Source organism: Ahaetulla prasina, chromosome 8, assembly GCF_028640845.1.
Source record: "Ahaetulla prasina isolate Xishuangbanna chromosome 8, ASM2864084v1, whole genome shotgun sequence".
Taxonomy (NCBI): domain Eukaryota; kingdom Metazoa; phylum Chordata; class Lepidosauria; order Squamata; family Colubridae; genus Ahaetulla; species Ahaetulla prasina.
The window spans coordinates 21,528,198-21,551,080 of record NC_080546.1 but is presented as its reverse complement, the minus strand read 5'-3'; the positions used below and the strand labels follow the sequence as shown (position 1 = coordinate 21,551,080).

Genomic DNA, 22,883 nt, shown 5'->3' with positions numbered 1-22,883 from the left:
TTAGGTGGCAAAATTACACAGAAGAACTATACAAGAATGAGCTTAACATCCTTGATAATCTCGATGGGGTGGTCACTAACCTTGAGCCAGACATCCTAGAATGTGAAGTCAAATGGGCCTTAGGAAATCTGAGCAACAACAAAGTTAGTGGAGGAGACAGTATTCCAGCTGAGCTATTCAAAATCTTAAAAGACGACGCAGTAAAAGTGCTACACCCAATTTGCCAGCAAATTTGGAAAACTCAACAATGGCCACAGGATTGGAAAAGATCAGTTTACATTCCAATTCCAAAGAAAGGCAATGCCAAAGAATGTTCAAACTATCGCACCATTGCACTCATTTCACATGCTAGTAAGGTTATGCTTAAAATCCTACAAGCTAGGCTCCAGCAGTATGTGGTTCGAGAACTACCAGAAGTACAGGCAGGATTTCGTAGAGGCAGAGGAACTAGAGATCAAATTGCCAACATACGCTGGATCATGGAGGAAGCTAGGGAGTTCCAGAAAAACATCTACTTCTGCTTCATTTACTATGCTAAAGCCTTTGATTGTGTGGATCACAACAAATTGTGGCAAGTTCTTAAAGAGATGGGAGTACCAGACCGTCTTATTTGTCTCTTGAGAAATCTGTATGCGGGTCAAGAAGCCACAGTGAGAACTGGCCACGGAACCACTGATTGGTTCAAAATTGGGAAAGGAGTCCGGCAAGGCTGTATACTATCACCCTGCCTATTTAACTTCTATGCAGAACACATCATGAGAAAGGCGGGGCTAGATGAATCAAAAATTGGAATTAAGATTGCCGGAAGAAATATCAACAACCTCAGATATGCAGATGATAGCACTCTAATGGCAGAAAGTGAAGAGGAACTAAAGAGTCTCTTGATGCGGGTGAAGGAGGAGAGTGCAAAAGTTGGCTTGAAACTCAACATTAAGAAAACTAAAATCATGGCATCCGGCCCTCTCAATTCCTGGCAGATAGAGGGTGAAGAAATGGAGGTAGTGACAGATTTTATTTTCCTGGGCTCCAAGATCACCGCAGATGGGGACTGCAGCCAAGAAATTAAAAGACGCTTGCTCCTGGGGAGGAAAGCTATGGCAAATCTAGACAGCATACTAAAAAGCAGAGACATCACCCTAACAAAAGCGCATATAGTCAAAGCTATGGTTTTCCCAGTTGCAATGTATGGCTGTGAAGGTTGGACCATAAGAAAGGCTGAGCGCCAAAGAATTGAGGCCTTTGAGCTCTGGTGCTGGAGAAGACTCCTGCGAGTCCCTTGGACTGCAAGGCGAACAAACAAGTCAGTTCTAGAGGAGATCAATCCTGACTGCTCTTTAGAAGGCCAGATCCTGAAGATGAAACTGCAATACTTTGGCCACCTAATGAGAAGGAAGGACTCACTGGAGAAGAGCCTAATGCTGGGAAAGATTAAGGGGAAAAGAAGAAGGGGACGACAGAGAACGAGGTGGCTGGATGGAGTCACTGAAGCAGTAGGCATGAGTTTAAATGGACTCCAGAGGATGGTAGAGGACAGGAAGGCCTGGAGGATTGTTGTCCATGGGGTCGCGATGGGTCGGACACGACTTCGCAACTAACAACAAAAAATAATTTCTTTGCATGAACTAAAAAAACTAAGTAAGTCAGGATACTTACTACATACTGATTTTTGACTGTAAAATCAAGACTTCTCTACCAAGTGCAAGATGAGAACTTCTCAGAATGGAGTTATTTTGGAAGCTTTGATAGGAAGTGGCAGGGTTTTTTTCCCCACTTTTGAAATTTAAATAGCACAAAGCATACCGTTGATTGAGAGGTCCCATGACAACAAATGTTTCTTAGCGGAAATGTAATGCCCTATTAAGTGGTTTTAGTGAAAACTACGATCTTTCAGTGACTTCTACTTTGCCCTTAGTAAAGTTTAATTTTCTAATATTTTTTCATCATGCTATTTCTGGTAACTCCTAATGAACGCTAGAAAATTAATAATAAAATCTCAATGAATTTCTAATATTACCAAGGCCTTGTCTGAAGGCAGATATGAATATTCCCAGAAAAGTTAAACTTCGCCCTAAACTAAGGTTTTATCAAAGAAAGGAATTTATGCCAAGTTCTGTAAGAAAAGCTTTGAAGACACCCTTAATATAGTACAGTTCAACCAGTCAGCCGACTGAAAGACTTTTCTTGTGCTGAACAATGAATGGCTTACATTTTGAAATTTAGCTTCAAGGGTATAGATATTATTCTAGATTACGATTTCCTAATGAATAAATGAATATTTTTGTTTTTTGTTGCTAAAATGACAGAAAAACCTACTGTCTGCTGTCAAAGCTTTGAACACCATCTTGATGCCTTTAATAATTTTACTTTTGGAGTTTAATATACTGTTTAAATAGAGTTGCGTTCGTCATCATAGTAGCCTAAACACTTGCAACAGAGGCCGGATTCCTATAAAGCCTCTAGCTTTTTATAGTCATATGCAGTGTTCCCTTTTCGTTGTACAAACAAGGTTGAAAGCAACAGTATGTTCTCCTAGAGGAAAAAATACCAAGCTCATTAAAATCCCAGGAGCTACTATCATCATGAAGTAATTGACCACGTTACTATAGATGGTTAAGTATCATAAAGTGAAATCAGAGAATGCTTTGTGCTAAGGCTAAATACAGTATCAGATAAACCTCATTGGAAAAGATAGAATTGCAGTTCCTATTGATGGGTCTCCGGCTTGGAAAGAACATCAGGCAATCTTTGTACACAACTTTGTTAGCTATTGTGTTTTCTGCCAGCTGATGAAAGGGGGGAAAAAAGAAGTACAACCAAATTCAAGCAGTCCTCCACCCAGAATTTATGTTGCTAAGTGATAAATTTGTTAAGTGAGTTTTGCTCCATTTTAGAACTTTTCTAGCCACATTAGTTAAGTGAATCAATGCAGTTGTTAAATCAGTGACGCAGTTGTTAGGTGGCTTCCTATCTTGGCAGCAGAATATGATCACATGATCCAGGGACACTGCAATGGTCATAACTGTAAGTCAAGCATCTGAATGTAAATTGCGTGACTATGGGGATGCTACAACGGTCATAAGTGTGAAAAATGGTCAAAACTCACTTTTTTCAATGCAGTTATAATTTTGAACGGTCACTAGATGAACTGTTGTAAGTCGAGGACTTCCTGTAATTTGTTACAAGTAAAGGTAGATGGCTACTTTGCTGTGATGGTATTAAACTCAGAGGCATTAAAACAAAGCATTGAATATATAATTCCACAGGGATGTTTATTGATGTGTACATCAGGTCAAGTTAATGACTAGGCTTTTTACAACAACTGAACTGATAGACAATAACAACAGAAGCAGTTATGTGTTTAGGCAAAGATGAAAAAAACCCACTTGTTTTAAAACAGAGCAATAGAATAAAATGAGAACTGGTATCAAGATCATTAGAATATAAATTGATTGAAACCAAACTAACTTCACAAAAAGTACAGAATAACCAACTCCAACTTTATCCATTTTGCTTTTTGAAAATCACCCTAAAACTCTTGATTAGCAGGATATGAAGACAAAACCATCTTTAATTTTTACTTTAGCTCCTGTACTAGAGGGACATTATTTACAAAGAATGATGTATTAATTAATTACAATATGCAAGAGTTTGTTCTTCATCTAGGCTCTCATAAATAAGGTGAATTTCAATTCTGTCCGATAAAATAAGTGGCTTGTTATCCATGGAAAGTGTACATAAGCTACCCACTCAACTATCCTTCTCTCCTCCTATTTTCCATTTTTAATAACAGCAGCTAGCTCAAATCTTACTCAATCTGGCAGAGGCTGAAATTTCAATTCTTCAAATTCTCAGTCATGGGAAGGCTATGCATTTCCTGAATGCAGAGTAAAATAACTTCTCAAATTCTGGACATTTGCCACTAAAGTCAAAGTCACCTTATTCTACAAATTATAATTTGCCCTGTGAAATGCTGATTGGTAACCATATTTCTCCTACAATACATAAATATGGTATTTATATATGAATGAATCATATTTATTAATGAATGAAAAAAAATAAATCTAAAGCAGCTAAGGAATAGAGAATAAACCTCATATGTATGGGCTAGATACAGACTTAGAACAGATCAATAAAAAACAATAGAATCTAAATTAAATATGGTTAATTTAAATTCCTTTGATTGTAACAGACTATTTTGGCTAACTCTGATCCTGTCTATTTATTTCATGCTTCTCAAGTGAAAATGCTGGAATACTTACAACACTGGAATGAATACTATTGAAGATTTAATACCACACCCCCTTTTACTTTGTGATGTCCTCACATGACACAGTTTACACAAAATTCAATATAATTCTCCATTCTTTAGTAAATACTTGGGAACTCTAAATTGGTTCCAATATGGAAATGCTATAGTTTATTACACAAAATTATCATAGTTTAGCTCTGACTGATCCATACTACACACAAAAAGCATCCACTATGAGTCCAATGGCCATCTGAAAACATATTATGGAAGGCAACTTGACTACAAGAGGGTTTCAAGTTGTAAATGTTAATGTATTCAAATTATGCCTTTGTTTTAATGCTTCAGTTTTGTTCTCAGGTATCATAATTTTTAATTTCTTAAGGTTAAGAGATTCCAAAAAGTAGTAGTAAACAGTGGCTCTACTCTCTGGATTCCCAAGGTTAACAGCTGTAAATGGCAGGTGTAGTAATGTGACCCAAACTCCATCCCATTTGTGTAAAGTGTCAATGTCACACCAAAATGGAAGGTGTGAGTCATGACATTAAGCTCACCATCTTGCAAAATTTGACCATTCCCCTATCCTCATAAAAATCCCTGACACAGCCTTCTCAGACCACTTACAGTTTATTTAAATTCTTTGCTCATTTCTGAATCTATCCACTTATTCTTTTAAATCTTTGTATTAAAGAACATATTACGTTATCGGTTGTCTTTCCTTTTTCTCTCTTCTTCCTACTTTTATCAAAAGAGGAGTTGAGATATACAGGATGAAAAATTAGTTCATAAGTTTACTTACACACTCACACAAATACACGTATAGAAAGCAAACAAGCATTTCAACATAATTCAGTATGTATTTTACATACATATGAAAGAAGCAGCTGATGACAAAACCATAAAAGAAAATAAAAATCTTTAGTACTTACTATAGCAATAGCACTTAGACTTATATACTGCTTCATAGTGCTTTACAGCCCTCTCTAAGCGGTTTACAGAGTCAGCATATTGCCCACATTAATCTGGGTCCTCATTTTACCGACCTCGGAAGGATGGAAGGCTGAGTCAACCTTGAGCCTGGTTTGCCAAACTTCTGGCAGCCGGCAGTCAGCAGAAGTAGCCTGCAGTACTGCACTCTAACCACTGTGCAACCACTACCTCACTACCTAAGAAAGCTGGAATTAAAATCCCCTACCCATTTCTGTATGTTACAATAACAAAATAAGTGCTATGTGCACACAATGTAAATGATAAGTAAGGACTTAATTTATGTAAATCTGAGTTTACCTCAATCCTATTTATGTGTACTACTTAGACTTCTTTTAATATCTGCCATTATTTCAAGACAATGTGCATACGCTTCCTGAAGACTTACAGAACTTTTCATCATAGTCAGTACTTTAATACTTGATAGGTAAAGTTTATTTTATCTTTTTTGGCATTATTTCTGAAATCAACAAAAAAAGAGTAAAGGCAAAAAGCAAATTGTATGCCCCGTGAGAATTAAAGGAATTATGTGGACACATACCTTTTTTTCAAATTTTTTCAAAAACATTAATGCTCTCTTTTGTGCCAACAGTTGTATTTGCTAGCTTTATTTTCTAATAAAAAATCTAAATATCTAACAGTTCATTAGGCAGAATACAAGCATACGAATTTTGCATTCCAAGGGGATTTGGAAACCCTACTATGCAGATTTGGACCAGCAAAGATGTCTGAAGTCAGAAAAGACCTAACAAAGGTTTCTCAGTTCACTGACAAATGTTTCTTTGATAAAGAGCTGGATTCTACCTGCACTGATCAATTAAACAAAATGTTTGTCCCTACCTGCAAAGCAGCTACAAACCCAATTGTAAATTTGCTAGGTATCAGGGTCCATCTTCTTTGCTTTCTGCAGTATCCAAGAAGTTGCATTATCGCTTACGGTATTTAAATAATAATGCAAAATTTGCTACAAAGTATTGGATTAAGGCAAAGTATTACTTGATTATAAAAAAAACCAATCAGTGACGTCCACTTTTTAAAAAATTTACTCTCATTAACAACAAACATCTAGCTTCAATCTTTTATTATATACTTTAACTCAGCTATTTCCAACCTGGTGCCCTCCAAATAAAAATCTGGATTGAAATTTTCAGTTTCGCAACTGAAACGCAACAAAAAGCTCTCAGACCAAAGCTAATTAGTTATCCCCGTTTCTATTTCATATGAAGGCATAAACCCTCTACAAATTTAAAGTTTATATAAATACATCTTGAAAACCAACACCCAGCCATGTTCTTTTCTTGTCCTCCCATTTGTTGGAGTAACCTCTGATGTTTCAGATGTTCACAGAGTGAGCATGTTTCTTGCATAGAGGCTTATCCTTCTTGGAGAAGAAAGTCTGGCCCTCCAAACTCTCACAGCATACCTGAAATGGCATAAAATGAATTAAAGGCCAGTGTTCTAAAACATTATACACATACATAAAATACAGGTCCTTTCAGCACTCAGTGCCTTATTGAACTAGATTTCTTTGCTTTTTGTCATTGTGAATTGTTATATAAAAATGGGGTCTGCAAGAAAAGTGGTGCAAAACGTCCTTGTTCAGAACTTGATATTGACTTCCAAGTTCTGTAATCTATTTATCGTCTTCTTGAGTTTTCTTCCTTTTTTTTTTTCTGATTGAGAATCAACCACATCCCATGGCCACTAACAATTTTTCATTCTCTATGAGCAATTGAGAATTCTGCTCCACTTTGAAAGGATTTTTGCTAAGTACATTGTTGACTTCTTGGTGGTGGTGGTGGTGGGGGGGGGGGGAGGGTGTCCTAGTGGTGAAGACGCTCACCTGCCACGCAGAAGGTTGAGAGTTCAATCCTAGGTAGTGGCAGATGTTACTCTTCTAAGGCAGTGGCCTCCAACCTTTTGGGCACCAGGGACGGGTTTCAAGGAGAGAGGTTTTTCCGCGGACAGAGGGAGTGTGGTTTTGCGTGCTGCCCTTATCCCGTGCATGGGGTTTTGTTTGCACGGCTGGGTTTCTGGCATGCTGCGGATGGATGCTGGTTTGCAGACCAGGCCCTGTTCTAGGGCATAAAGAAAATCTGCTGCAAACTACACATGGCATCAGGAAGGGCATCTGGCCAGTAAACTCTCAGCTCCATCCAGCTGCCCCAACTCTATCCCAAATTAAGGGATTACAGGGTTGTAAAAAAGAAGAGTTTATTGTTGAATTCTGCATAGTTTCCCTTAACTCTATACCACTTTTCCGATTGTTGCTATTAAATGTTTCTAAACTGTGTTTTACAATTGCAAACATGTCAAAGTGTTACATGGTAAGACAAAAATCTATCAAAAATTGTACAATAAAAATCAAATACTAAGACCACAATGGAACACTAGGCATTACATTATATTTTTTTAGTCTTTGAAAGTCAACACTAGCACCACAAATAGGCTTGGAAATAAAACAATTGCTTCTAATGTTGAACACAGTGTAGGAATGACCAATACTAAATACTAAGCTTTCATAAGCAGCTGAAATTTTAAACCCCCTTGCAATAGCAGCCCAACATCTAACACATTACATGTTGCCTGGACAGGATCAAAGCATGAGTAACAGAGTAGCAACAACTATAATCCCTGATGAACTAAATGATGGAATTCTGTATTAAATAATTATTGTATTGTTTTCACATTTGAACTTCTTCATGTTCTTGTTAACAAGAACCTGCAGTTATCTTCATGATCTTGTGGGCTTTTCATTGGAATCTGTGGAGAACAAAATGCTGGACTAGATGCTGGATATTTTGCTCTGTCAGCTTGGCTTGTTCTTATCTTTCTACCTCCTGCACATTCCTCCATACGTGGTTCATAATACGGTTTTTATACTTACTGAGCACACAAAACAGGTATCATGCCAAGTATGGCCCAAGGCTTCCATGAACCTGTCCCCAGCTTCAATAGGGAACTCACATCCATGGCACATCGAACCAAACAATGTATAAAAATCTGTAGAAAGTATAATGTGGACACTTTAAAGAATACCAGCAATTTCAGCAAAATCTACAAGAGAATAAATGCTGTGTGCCTACAACAGTGGGAAAATTCTTGAAGACTTTTTCTCTTTGTAGTTTAACAACACATTCTTTGCTTGTAGGCGGATTAAATATTTTGCTATTTGGCGATCTGATTAATCTAAGGGTACAAAATTAGTTGTCACCACCAGATGGCAGCAAAGAAAACACAGATAATTCTTTGCTGCTCTCCAATGTCTGCCCTGATTCGGTAAGATGCGTGTAAAATCACAGCTAAGGCGCCATATGGGAATTATTAGGGTCACTGTAATTTCCCAAATAAACTTTTTTTTTTGCATCAAACAATTTGATTCTATAAAAGGACCAAGATGAAATACCTTTCCTATGGTAATAGATATAATAAAAGAATCACATGCAAAGCAGAATTTATCAAAGATTTCCCTAAGCCAGATGACTGTTTTGTACAATTCTTTTTATATTCTATACACACTCTAGGCATGTCCTCCAATAACCTATTTATTTCGGAGGTGAAGGGGCAAAATTAAAATTAGGCACAATTTATTTAAGATAGGTGGTGATTTATATAAACATTCCAGTACACCTATTTCTCCAGCTATCAACTCAATGCTTGAAGTTAAACGAGAACTACTTTATCAACTCAAGGAGCTTGCCAAATTTGTGTGCTATCTTTGATATGACACATTACTCAAATATATTTATTTTCAATCTGACAAACTCTTTCATCTCTATTTCACAATATCATACTGAAAACGAATGTAGATCTGTTTAACTTGGCTCCTGCTTAGACTTTTAAGAAGTTTACAAGCTTTCAATGGAACAGTAGCCAGAACAGACTGAAGAGCTTCTGTTTTCTTTCCTTTTCAACCCCAGACACACAGTCGTAAGGTTTTTCTCCTGTTACATTAACCATGGTAACAGCAGCCTAAAATAATCTGTGCAAGGACAAGTCACAAAAGGCAGATCAGAGATATATGATTTTTAAGTGTGGACAGTGAACTTGTATCTTTGATTTTGTAATGTCACCTGAAATCCAGCTGAAGAGAAACCTCCCATGAAAACTCATGGGATGAATATTTCATTTATTTTTGTTATTACTTTACTTCCATTAGAGTTGTGAAGCTGGGTTAAATCCAGAGGTGGTATTCAGACGGTTCACTCCGGTTTGCCCAAACTGGTAGCGGAAATGTCATCCTATTTAGACACGTTTTTGAGGCCAGGCACATGCGTGGAAGGTGTGCATGCCAGCAAAGTGCATGTGCGGAAGGCCAGATGCATTTGTGGATGTGGTGTGTGTGAGCGAACCGTGCGCGCATGCGCTCTCTCTCACATTTTTAAACCAGTAGGGAAAGTAAGTGAATACCACCCTTGGTTAAACCCGACTTCCTACTACCACTGATGATGTTACTTAGTCTGGGTAACGCAACATCTGCAAGTAAACAACCAAGCTCAGCATCAAGGACCCCTCAACCCTGAACTACAAATATAGATAGTCCTCAACTTACAACAGTTTACTTAGTGACAGTTGAAAGTTACAACGGCACTGAAAAAGCGACTTATGACCATTTTTCACAGCTATGACCTTTGTAGCATCCCCATGATCATGGGAACAAAATTCGGATGCTTAGAAACTGGTTCGTACTTATGACCGTTGCTGGGTCCCATGGTCATGCGATACCTTTTGCGACCTTCTGACAAGCTAAGTCAATGAGGAAGCCAGATTCACTTAACAACCGGGTAACTAACTTATCAACTTCAGTGATTCACTTAACAACTGTGGCAAGAATGGTTGTAAAATGGGCAAAACACCCTTAACAAATATCTCACTTAGCAACAAAAATGTTGGTCGAAGACCACCTGTATTCTACTTTATCTGGGTTATACTTTTTGTTTAATTTACCAACTTTGTGCCATCTGTTTTGTTTGTGAAGCAGTTATTGCCTTTTGCCAGGAAAAATGCCCATTGGTTTTTGCTTATTCAATTGCAAGCAAGCAAGCAAGAGTGTGACTATTTTCCTTAGAAAGAGAGGATTGCAATAAAAGAAAGGGAATACAGAAGAACTGTCTATAAAAAAGAAAGAGGGAAAAAAATGAAATAGAAAAGCAAGTCCAAGCAATAACTATTTTTTAAAAAATCAATGAAAGTTGACATACATTATATACAGTAAATGACTAATATACTGCTGTAGGAAATTCCATATAGCAATAGCAATAGCACTTAGACTTATAGACTTATATACCACTTCACAGTGCTTCAGAGCCCTCTCTAAGCAGTTTACAGAGTCAGCATATTGCCCCCAACAAACTGGGTCCTTATATATACATACATAACTTTCCATTTTAGACATGTTAATATTTTATTTCAATATTTTCATTTCGACAGAGAGCGGTATATGTGATGACTCACTTTAAATTCCAGATTTAATAATTCTAAATTGTCCTCCTATTTTCTATCAAATCAAGAATGGCATTTCAGTTCAAATGAACTGGAGGACATTCTGCCCCATTGTAGATGGTGCTAACAGCATGAAACTGACCTGTTTTCAAATGTTATTTTAAAAATAGAAACATTATTAGCTGAACTGCTAGATTCCCATCAACAAAGAAAGAATAGCCCAATATTTTTTTATATAAATGTCTTCTCATTTCTTTATTCCCCTTATTCGGGTTGGTATGGGTAACACTTACCTGTCTCACAGTAAGGGTCACCATCTTCCAAGTGGAAAATATTGTTGCGAATGGGCTTGTGACAGGCCACACACACAAAGCAGGAGACATGCCAAGTTTGTTTCAAAGCATTTATTACTTCCTAGCGTTGAAAGCAAAGCAAACAGGGTTTATGCATGAGTACTTGAATATTTGAATTAGATAGCTTACATTTTTCTGTATATTTTTGGAACAGAATAACATAAAAACTGGAAAATGCATGCCTTGTGCATTGATGTTATCAACGCTACAGCTACTGATCAAGGAAAAAGCTAAAAATTGTAATTCTGGCAGAAGGACCTGGATGAGTCCTAGACACTTGTGCCTTAAATACCACAAAATTCAGTGATGATATTTTAGAATTTGAAACCTTTTTAAATGCTGGAAAGTCTCTCCACCTGACATTGGAAAATACATGTCAAAAATTATTATTATTTTCCAGCTTCTGGAGATAATCATAATTCAGGGTTCATTACTGAATAATTACGCTAGTTTGGATTTTCAGTTACCATTAGCAAGCAAGAAACAGGCTGTTATGCAAAGCATAGATGTTCTCTATGAATCTATTTGCCTCTTTGAACTCTACTTAAAGGGCTGATTCTAAAACTTTGGCTTTCACATCCAGTATAGCCTTTTCCAAATTACATAGCACTAGCAATAACATTTAGACTTATATACTGTCCCACAATGCTTTACCGCACTCTCTGGGGTGGTTTATAACATCAGCATATTGCCCCCATCAATCTGGGTCCTTGGGTCTACCAACCTCGGAAGGATGGAACGATGGAAGGCTGAGTCAACCTTGAGCTGGTCAGGATCAAACTTCTGGCAGTGGGCAGAATTAGCCTACAATATTACATTCTAACCACTGGGCCATCATGGCTCCTCTACATAATTACACATGATAAAATTACTCTCAAATTCAACTCCTTGTGACTCTACAGACACATCTAGGCAGTAATAATATCACTGTAGTTTTGTGATTGCCTCCTTCTGGGATGTTTTTCTATTTCCCAGGCTTATCCATTGCTCTGGAATTCCTAGTGTTTTCCATTCAAGTAATAACCAGATCCAGGTTGCTTCCCATCCCAGAGAACCGTAGCCAGCTGTTTGAGACTGGGATTAAGATACAATAGGATATTCCAGAATGGAAAAAGAAGAGAAAGGCAATGCACAACTCTAAAGTTTAATTCTAATTTTGGCACCGAGATAAAAGAATTATTTTATTGCTCCTGCATCAATAAATACTATTTACAGAAACAGCTGGTTTGAGTATGCAAGTTATCTACTCCATAATGTTAATGACAAATTGACATCTTACTTACTCCAAGTATCTTCCTCTGGCATCGGGCACATTCTGGAGCAAAGAACTTCTCATAGCAACCTTCGCAGTAAAATGCTCCCTTCTCTTCCACAAAACCAATATAAGCCATGGAAGTTTTGCAATGAGCACAATTGAACTCTTCAGGGTGCCAGGATTTCCCCAATGCTACGAGGAAAGGCCCTCTGTTTCAAATAAAAACAAACATTAATTTTAAACTCCACGTTTAATAAAATGCAATCAAACATCTATCTTCTTTCAGCAGACAGAAAGCAAAATGTATTGCTAAAGAGAGAAGAAACTTCTACTGGAATTTTTTTTTTTAATATCGAAGTATCAGTAGTTACATTTAACTCCATTAACAAGCACTTGTCCTGCTACCATTCAAAGTAAGCTTTTAATGGATATTTTCGTCTCTTAAAAGATAAATTCTGAAAAAATCACAACAGCTAAACACAAACCCAATTTTGGAACATAAGGTCCTGCAGACGCAAAAGTGATGTAAGAGATATTAGAAGTACACTATATGTTATCCAATAACGTACAGGTTTAATACAGGTAAATACAGAATAAATACAGGTTTATTCCTGTATTTTATGGAATAAATACAGGTTTCACAATGGCCCTCGCCTTGGAACAGAATGCTTATGCTTTAATGCAATTAAAATGAAATATTTTATTTCCCTCCCCCCAAAATGGTTCTAGATCAAGGTAGAATTTTCTGATTCTACCCAAGATATACCTAGACATGTGATAGAAAATTCTTATACTCTGATGCATTCACCATAAGGATTGAATGTATTGTTTTTGTTTAGTTCTAGTTCATTTAGTTTTAGTTCGTTTAGTTCCAAACCAAAAAGCAGAATTAAATCAACCAAAGTGAAAAAAAGTTTCAAAAAATAAAAGAAAAAGAAAATGAAATGCATGCCATTTGATCTGTAGAACTATTTTCTGCCTGTATGTAAAACACATATTACAGGGTAACTGTTTCTCAAAATATTACAAAGCCATGTTCCCCCCCGCCCCCATGTTTACATCTTTAAAAATCATTTAAAAAATACAGACATCTGAATTCTACAGGTAACCTTTCTGCCTTGTGGATATCTGAACAATTCGTCTAACCCGATACTCTCTAACCTCTGTACAAGCACCTTTCAACATCAATGCTTTCAGCTATGTAGGAATCCAATTTAAGTCCTTATGTATAACAAACTGCTCAGCATAGGCTAATTTATGAGGCTCATTAGAAAAGACCACGTCTGAGGAGAACTTCTGGCCCTACTTAGGATCAAGTTTCCAATTGTCTGCACTAAAAGTACAGTCTTGGAAGAAAACATAATAGGAATTTGGAAGGACGGCTAAGTATTTTGATACTACCAGCTACATATAGCAGAGAATATTTAGACTTGGTGTGCTTTAATTTTCTTCAGCCATTTAAGAATTTTAATATGTTGAAGCCTATTCCTGAAGAGAAATAAAACTCCAGTGTGAAAAAAGCAAAATTATTATTTCCAGTATTTTGAATTTTGAATGAATCAATGAATTCTGCAGACTACCACATGTAATGCCACTGAAGAAATGAATGTAGAATTCCTCCCCCAATGATTTTATTATAAATATTGTGCATGAACTCAATGGAAATCACATGTGGGCAAGAAAACATAATATAGTTGACAGAAAAGTATCAATTGGATTTATATTCCGAACAAAGATGGACAGCATCAGCAGTAATCCTTTTAAATATGAAATTTATGTAAATCAGTCAACGTGCTGTTTCATGAATGAAAACAATTCGGATGAAATGCATAAATGCACAGCTGTTTTGTAGTCAGAGGTAGCCAACTATGACTATGTCAATGGAAAGTAAAATATTGAGTTAAGTTAAGTCACGGATGTGCTCCCATAGTTGGGAAAAATGCTTCTGTAGAGGTCATTTGCTGGAACTGTTAATATTTATGCAAAACAATGCGTAAAAAGGTATATATAGAAAATCCATATTCTTTGGAAGACAGCAGGTTAGACAGGCGTTTTTTATACTATTAAGTAAGCACAAAGTAGCTGATTTACAACCAGAAGTTGTCCCAATTTTTAAAGGTTTATGAAGGCATTATAAAAATGCAAACTTTATTTCAAGTATCTTTTTCCAACAACACAGCTTTTCCACTTCTTGTGGCAGTTAAATTGCACTTTAATTTCTCATTTATCTTGCAGGAACTTTCACTTTGTCAGTAATTGTAATGCCATGATTACTTAGGGAGAAAAAGAATTTAAAGAAACTCATACTTTTTTTAAAAAAACCCTTCCATGTAAATGATACAGAGATATATTAATGCCAAGATTCTAAATTGACAAGTTTAATTGTTTTATTCAATGATATTCTGAGATTCCTCAACTGTTGCATATAGCAATCTATCAGAATTTAACTACAAATATTTCAAAGATATTATACATGGGAAAAACTAGATAGTTTAGCATCTTGATATTGCAAGATAGAATGAGAGCCTGTAATAAGATTGCAAAAAAGTGTGATAACTTTTAGATAAAAGTATCAATAATTTAAGGATATCAATTAAAAAGATATGAGATACTCCCTCTTAAATTTGGGGGACTTCCACATCATGGTTATTTTATGCATTAGGGTAAAGTAACCAGGTGTACAATGCATTTGGCTGCAACACAGGTGTGCTGTGGAATGTCACTTGATCCAGTTCTTACCTTTTCACAGGTAATACTGCCTCAAAGGGCATGAACTGTAATTATCCTAAAACCTTAACCCCAAAAGCTGAAGGTTATCATAAGCTTCCCAAAGTATTGTACTGCAAGAGTAGAGAAACAACATGATATAAGAATGCCAGGTGATTCTATATAACCTTCTCACTTTTACTTTTCTTCTACTTCTTTTACCTGTGTGAACATCCACTTCTAATAATATGCCCATATAAGTCATAACTTGATATTATACCAATCAATACTCAATAAAACTATTCCTCTGAAAATTCCTGGATTCTGTGATTTGAGAGAATTATGAGAATCGGTAAAATACTTAACAGTATTTCAACTATGTAACAATTCACATGCTTACACAATTTTCAGGAAACCATACTGAATACTTCAGTAGCTTCCTGTTATATTCCAGATGAAAGAATGCATTAATTTTACTGACTTTATTGTATGTACCTAATTAATTAGCATTTATTTGTTGTATTATGAACCAGTGTGCTCAAGAATTCAACTCAAGAATAGCACTGAAGTAGTTTCAATCAATGGATTACAATTACTCAAATTCAAGTTCCTTGTAGAATAAGAGGTATGGTCCTGCACCTCATGTAAAGCAACCATGTACTGTATATAGAAAATAGTACTAACCTGATGACTTGATTGCACTGAGCACACATTGGAGTCCGCTTGCCTGCTGGAATATGCTCTGCTCTTTGAACCAAAGTATCTTCATTGGTTTGCAGCTGTGCGGCTGTAGCTTTCTCATCAGAGGTTGTATTGTTGTTGGAAATCCATCCACTTCCAGCTGCCATGAATTGAAATGAGACAAAACTGAGCTTGCAAGAAGAATATTCTAGCAACCTCAATGTTTTAGTACATAAATGCAGAAATAGGCTTCCCAGAAGCATGAAGCTGAAGCCTGAAGATGATGAATGAGACTTCATCGAAACGTCGCCAAGACACTTCCAATTTTACGCGGGAGAAAACCCAAATAACCAAAGACCTACATATATGTATGTATGTATGTATGTATGTATGTATGTATGTATGTATGTATATGGCTCTCTCTCTCTATGTGTGTGTGTATGTTCCAGCATAACTCTGGAACGCCTCGAGCAATTTCAACCAAACTTGGTACACAGATGACTTACTCTCTGGAAAAAAATATTGTGAGGATAAGACACCCCTAACACCCATCGGGGTGTGTGTTTTATTAAGATACAGTCGGTTCTGCCTTAAAATGGCTTCTACTGTACTGCCTTAAAATGGCTTCTACTATGCAGCACATGCCATTTTAAGGCAGTACAGTAGAAGCCATTTTATGCAGCACAGGGACGTGGTGGCTCAGGGGCTAGAACATTGAGCTTGTCGATCGAAAGGTCAGCAGCTCGGCGGTTTGAATTCCTAGTGCTGCTGTGTAATGGGGTGAGCTCCTGTTACTTGTTCCAGCTTCTGACAACCTAGCAGTTTTGAAAGCACGTAAAAATGCAAGACATCTTTGGACAGCGCTGGCTCTTCGGCTTTGAAATGGAGATGAACACCGCCCCCTAGAGTCCGCAACGACTAACCCGTATGTTTGAGGAGAACCTTTACCTTTACCTATGCAGCAGAGTGGAGTTGCCATGGTAATGGCTCCACAGTAATCCCAAGGGGGTTCCCTCTGGTAAGAGGGAAAATCCAACATTAGAAATTACGTTTGGTCCGGACATTTTCAACAAGGACAAATGTATGGCCATGATAAAACATTATTGCAACGCGGCCTGTCTGCATCACTACAAGACAGACGCGATGTACTTCATGTAGGATACATACAAGAAAACAACTACAACATCAAACAGCTTAGTGCATATATCGCAGACAAGAAGCCACTTCTAAATAGAGATCAGAAAAAAGCATACCAAATGATCATGGATCAGCAAAAAATGGCATCATTTTACCTCACGCTTCTGGGGGCACAGGGAAAACATTTTTCACTGATTTAATTCTCGCCAAAATCAGGACTCAGGGTGAAATTGCTCTTCCTGTCTAATATAGGATTGGGATAAATAAATACCCAGACAACACCAGGTTATCAGCTAGTATTATAAATAAATTTATTGATAGAAATAAGTTTGTGATCGTTAGGGATGTATCTAGCAGTGAAATGATTTGCTTCACTCAGTACCTGTGAGCATCTTTGAATAATGAGTTTGAGCACATCTTTTGCAAGACTTATGTGACCATTTTTAAAGCTGTTTCTGGTTGCCTCTGCTTGTGCATGAATACCCTTTATGGGCAGAGATACTTTCAAAACTACAAACCAAGAGATGCAAATAAATTGTGATGATGCTTGAGTCACATTCTCTCAGGTTAAAAAGCACCTCAAATTCTTTGCGGAGAGATAATGCTGAAAAACTTATTTTCATGATCGGGATATAAATTATTCCTTGACAGGAATTCCTTGTTTCATATGAGGGTTCTCACTGCATGCTTGGACCTGAGACCAGACTGTCATGAATCTGGGTTTCTATCCTCCAAGACAATTTGCATTTTATCATTAACATATTTCATACATTCATTTTTTGGTCCTCTAGAATCTCATGGCCAATGGGTACAATGGGTAATCATCAGAAAAAAAAGGAATAGGGAATTTCTGATCTAAGATTCAAGGCTAAATTTTTGGAATGTAACTCCACTTTTAAAAAAGTATATAAAGACTATGTTTCTGAATAGAGTTTAGAGTGTAGTTCTATTGCACACTGGGCAGGGGAATTGAGTTCATTTTTTTTTTTGGAAAAAACTGTAATTGGTAAGATATTTCTAGTATATTTTTGTTGTTAGTTATGAAGTCGTGTCCAACCCATCGCGACCCCATGGACAATGTTCCTCCAGGCCTTCCTGTCCTCTACCATCCTCTGGAGTCCATTTAAACTCATGCCTACTGCTTCAGTGACTCCATGCAGCCACCTCGTTCTCTGTCGTCCCATTCTTCTTTTGCCCCCAATCTTTCCCAGCATTAGGCTCTTCTCCAGTGAGCCCTTCTTTCTCATTAGGTGGCCAAAGTATTTCAGTATATTATACTGCAGTATTCTAACCAACCTGCATTATTTTGACTTTAAAGGCTAAACAGTTTATCTAGAATAGTCAAATTCTAATAAAGAAAGATTTCTTAAATAAACTTTATTCTATCTCCAGCTGGACAATTACATGAAGCAAATCAGAAAATGTACCCATTAGCAGGCAAAGAACTAATATAGTTCTTATGGTACACTAAAAAGAAATCAAAGTGGTGAAATATTTGAAATATGCATCAAAAATAAATTCCTTCATAGAGGATCTTCGCATAAGGATGGTGTATTTTGAAAATAGTGCTTTTACCCTTGGGAACATCCCAGTGAATTTTTTAAAATCCACACAATGTTGCATGCAGCTAAAAGCAAAATTAAAGAACAAGCAACAAAGGATTTCAACAAAAAAAGTAGGGTAAAAATCAACCATGTCTGAAATGCTGAATTACTGGCAGTTAACCATAACATACAAGAGGGTTAATAAATGAACGTAATACAAAAATAATTCAAAGTAAAGAACATCAGTAGAAGTAGAAATACTTCGTATGCAAAAGAAGTCCAGATGTGAACCTTCTCATCTCTACAAAGGATCTGGAAAAATATCTTGTTGGAAACACTACAAAGCTATTGCTAGTCCAAAGTAATAAAGTAAAGCGAAGGTAAAGGAGTCCCTGCGGATTTTACTCTGCTACATTGCCGACTCTAGGGGGGGTGCTTTTCTCTGTTTCAAGGACATTGACCCACGCAGTATGAAGACATTTCCGTGATAATCACGGAGTATTGTTAACTTCCCTCTGAAGTACTTGCATTGCCATGCTTTAAAACTGCTAGGTGGGCAGGAGCTGGGGCGTGGATGGGAACTCACCCCATCATGTGATGCTCGGGTTTTGAACATGAGCTGCCAGCATCTTAACCACTGAGCCATCACGTGCCACCCACGTCCAAATAAATAGATAACACTAATTAGATGTCATAAATTCTCAAGTGTGTATTTGCTTTTCAATTTTTCTGACAGGCCCTTGTAGTAAGTAGCATTAACTATATATCCGTATCTGAACAGAGGTTCAACACAAGCAGCACCTATCTTATTCTACCAGACCACCCCTTATTTATCTTATTTTTTTTTGCCCTACGGCCCCTATTTTGCATCTTTTCCTTTAGAAATAATGCAAAAAACAGCTCTGTTTCCTGCCATAATATCTTGCATGCTTTTAACTCTGCCTATAGTCAAATTCATTTAAAGTGTATTTATCTGCTCGTGCTTTGCCAATTCTACTGAAAAGGCAGTTTAGTCACACACCTTTTCTGCCTGATTAAACTTCAAAGTCTGACAAACTGTTGGAAGTTAAGAGATAAGGCTGGCACCTTCTCAAATGTTTTCAGCTCTAAAGTGACAACAGTTGATGCTTTTCTTTCCCCCTTTTCACTAAAGTGTGATAAACACCTGTAGATGTTTATGATGCGGTATCAGGAACAACCTTCTCCTGACAAATAAATAACGGCAGTAAAAGAAATAGGAAAGGTTTCCAGAGAAATGGGCACAACAAATAAGTAATTGGTCAGCTTTTCATTATCAAGAAATGCCGTATTCTTTACAATTGGCTCTTTTCTGTCGCTTTGGGGCATTCCATTATGACCCAGTGATCACAGTAATTTATTTTGAACTATAAATGCTCTTCAGCTCTACAAATAAAACACCAGATAAGAGGGGTGGAAGAAAAAGATTGTTGAAGGGTGCTGTTGTTTCTGACAAATTGCACTTTTGAGCACTACCTTTGAGAGTTTACAGCTTCATTTTCAACTCCCAGTAAACAGGAAAATTGTCAGGCCATATTCTTGAGATTACTGAAGCAACTATGTAATTATGGATTTTTTTCCTGATTATAACACCCCAGGTAGCAATCTAATGCATTTGCTGAGAATTTTCACGGTGTTTGAAAAGTTCCCTTTTAAAAGGTTGCACTTATCCAAGTTACATTTTTATAGGAGCAGCGTGTTGCTACTCAGGTAAAATTAAACACCTAGAAGAACCTGTGGGACCTCATTTTCTTTGTATATTCCAGGTGAAATGACCCTGAAAATGATGACACCGAAACTTTGATGAGCTGCATCTCCTCAGTGTTTCTCCAATCCCTTTTAAAACTTCTTTGTCTTGTTACTGGCCCAACTCTTCCAATTAAAAGGTACAATTTCCATTAATACAGAAAACTAATTAGCACTGTTCAATTGCTGGATTGTTGTAGCATCTGGAATTATGAACAATTCAGAGGCAATAGACAAAGATAAGACTTTGGATTTGGGACGTATGAGACTCATTAATAGCCCACAAAAGTCACACTTTCTCTTCTGTGATTTTGTTCCCTCAATTAGGTTAGAAATAAAAACATGTTATTACACATCATTTTTGTGAAAGTCAATAATGAATTCTGAACTGCACTTGGGAAGGGGAGCATTAAATAAAAATGTGAATTCATAATGTATTACAGCTGGTGTCAAATATTTTGTTCTAAAGGAAAAACGTCCTTGTCTTTATCGTCAACTTGAAAAGGGTGGAAAGTTACCCAGAACCAGTGGTGGGTTGCTCCCGGGTCTGTCCAGTTCTTCTGAACCAGTAGTAAAAGCATTGGGAGGCTCTGCTCACCCGCCTGGATGTCATAATGGATGATTTGTGCATGAGCAGAAGCTTCTGCACATGCACAGAAGTAAGTGTGTGCACAAACTGGTAGCAAAATTATGTAGAACCTACCCCTGTCCAGTACAGGTATTCCTCGACTTACAACCACAACTAAGCCTAAAATTTCTATTGCTAAGCAAGACAGGTAACTGTTAAGTGAGTTTTGCCTGCATTTTTACAACCTTTCTTACCAAGAGAATCAGTCACTGCAGTTGTTAAGTTAGTAATATAACTTTTAATGAATCTGGTTTTCCCTTTTGCTTGTCAGAAGGTCGCAAAATGTGTTCACATGACCTCGGGACACAGCCGCTGTCATAAATATAGTTGCCAAGAGTTCACGTTTTGATCACATGACCATAAGGATGCTACAATAGTCATAAGTATGAAAAATGAATGTTATAACAGCACTGAAAAAAAATATCATTGTTATGGTAGGTTACTGACAAACTGAGGAGGACAATATTTGAAATGTATGCAAGCAGCAATACATACATGCAATCCTGTATATTTCATGGGAAGATGAACCTTAGAACCTATTCTGGCTTTAAAATTTTACACTGGGATAAGACAATTAACCAAAAACTAATCATAGAACCCTAAAACTAACCCTAGAATCTTTATATGCTACCCATACATGCAACTCTTTGCAACAGCTTCATAGTTTATTTAATACATTTAGAGGCCACCCTACAATTCGTTCAACTGTTGTGCACAGAGTGTTGTCTCAGTTAACTAAAACTTTCTTTGCAAAATACACCAAGATATGTGTTTTGATTAGGTAGTAAATACTTTGATTATATTTGTGTCACTTGTGTGCATGTGAGGGGTTTTGCTTGAATAGTCCAACTCCACAAATACTTTTGAATCTCAAGGGCAGTTTATGCTGAGGCAAACCCAAAACACCACCTGTTGTTTGGAATATAAAAGATAAAGATGTCTGTAGAAGATACTAGCTTCACCGTAGAATACAAACTAAATTAACGTTTTCAGAAAGGCTTAAGCATACTGGTTGGCAATTTGTTTGTTAGTCCAGGCTGGCAGCTATTTTTCTCTGGCTGGCAAACCTCTTATCTTCCATTGCTTCGATATCTGGCGGATAAATTGTACAGGATAGATTTTTTTCCACAGTGGGTCCTTCTCTTTGTCTTCTCTCAAAACACAACAAAGGTACAGCAATGTAATACTGTCCAGTCCATTCTAGGATTAGCCACTCAAGAGCTTTCCTAAAACCAGAAGCTAATTTTCAACAACCACAGCTGTCTAGATCTGTCTTCAATGACAGCCATAACACGCACTATTTATTAGACTAAAAGCAACACCCCACCCAAAAAAATTAGTATTCCTGCTTCCTTTTTTCCTCACAAGGACAAACCTGTGAGGTAGATTGGGTTGAGCAGGACTGGCTAGGCCCTGGTCATCCAACTGACTTCTACTAATGTTCTTAAGTGTTTATCCTGTAATCAATGATACAAAAACTGGCTTGTATTTTTCAGCTGCCTTGTTTCAAGGTATGATTAGGGCTGAGAGGAAACAACTAGCTCAAAATCACCCAACTGGCTTTTGTTTTTCGAAGAGAACTAGAATCCAAGTCATCCTGTTCATGGCGCAGTACCTAAACCAATACATCATGTTGGCTCTCATAAGAGGTATCTTCTATGGTTTAGCCAAAATATATACCTTAATTCTGCAGTTTTCCTCTCCCGGTTCTTGACTTACTTTCTGCAGTCATATATCATCTCTATCATATACCAATTGGAAGCTTTAACCCTTTAGATAATGAAGGTTTTCTGTTTTTAGCTTGTCTTCTGCGCTTTGTAAGACTTGGAACAGACCCTTCATTATTTTAGGGGAATTTTTAATGGCTGAAATTTAATTTGTTAAGGTTTTTAATAATGGCTGTCATCCAAAATGGAAAAAAATACTCCATTTCAGAGGACTGAAATGGAGTGATTATTCTTCTATAAGAACAGTATTTTTTCTGGAAATACTTCTATTTTCTAGAGAAACATGAGAATATTCAGAACACACTAGGTGTTATTCATAGCACAGCCTAATGCTAAACATTAATAACAAATTAAAATCTTACTTAAGACAAGAGTAAAGTCCACTACTTGAGCCAACCCTTCTCTGACAGATG

General features: G+C 37.0%; 1 protein-coding gene across 3 annotated transcripts in view; it reads right to left on the bottom strand.

The window, feature by feature from the left end:
* Nucleotides 1-3,243: 3,243 nt before the first annotated feature.
* Nucleotides 3,244-22,883, bottom strand: part of PDLIM5 (PDZ and LIM domain 5) — a 165,625-nt gene continuing 145,985 nt past the window's right edge. For all 3 annotated transcript variants that reach the window (XM_058191976.1, XM_058191977.1, XM_058191978.1), the window contains 5 exons: nt 15,674-15,830; nt 12,312-12,492; nt 10,969-11,089; nt 8,121-8,236; nt 3,244-6,656 (listed from right to left, as the gene is read on the bottom strand). In XM_058191976.1, coding sequence (XP_058047959.1) covers nt 6,567-6,656; nt 8,121-8,236; nt 10,969-11,089; nt 12,312-12,492; nt 15,674-15,830 — 665 coding nt within the window. In that variant the 3' untranslated portion in view covers nt 3,244-6,566. The remainder of the gene's footprint in view (nt 6,657-8,120; nt 8,237-10,968; nt 11,090-12,311; nt 12,493-15,673; nt 15,831-22,883) is intronic.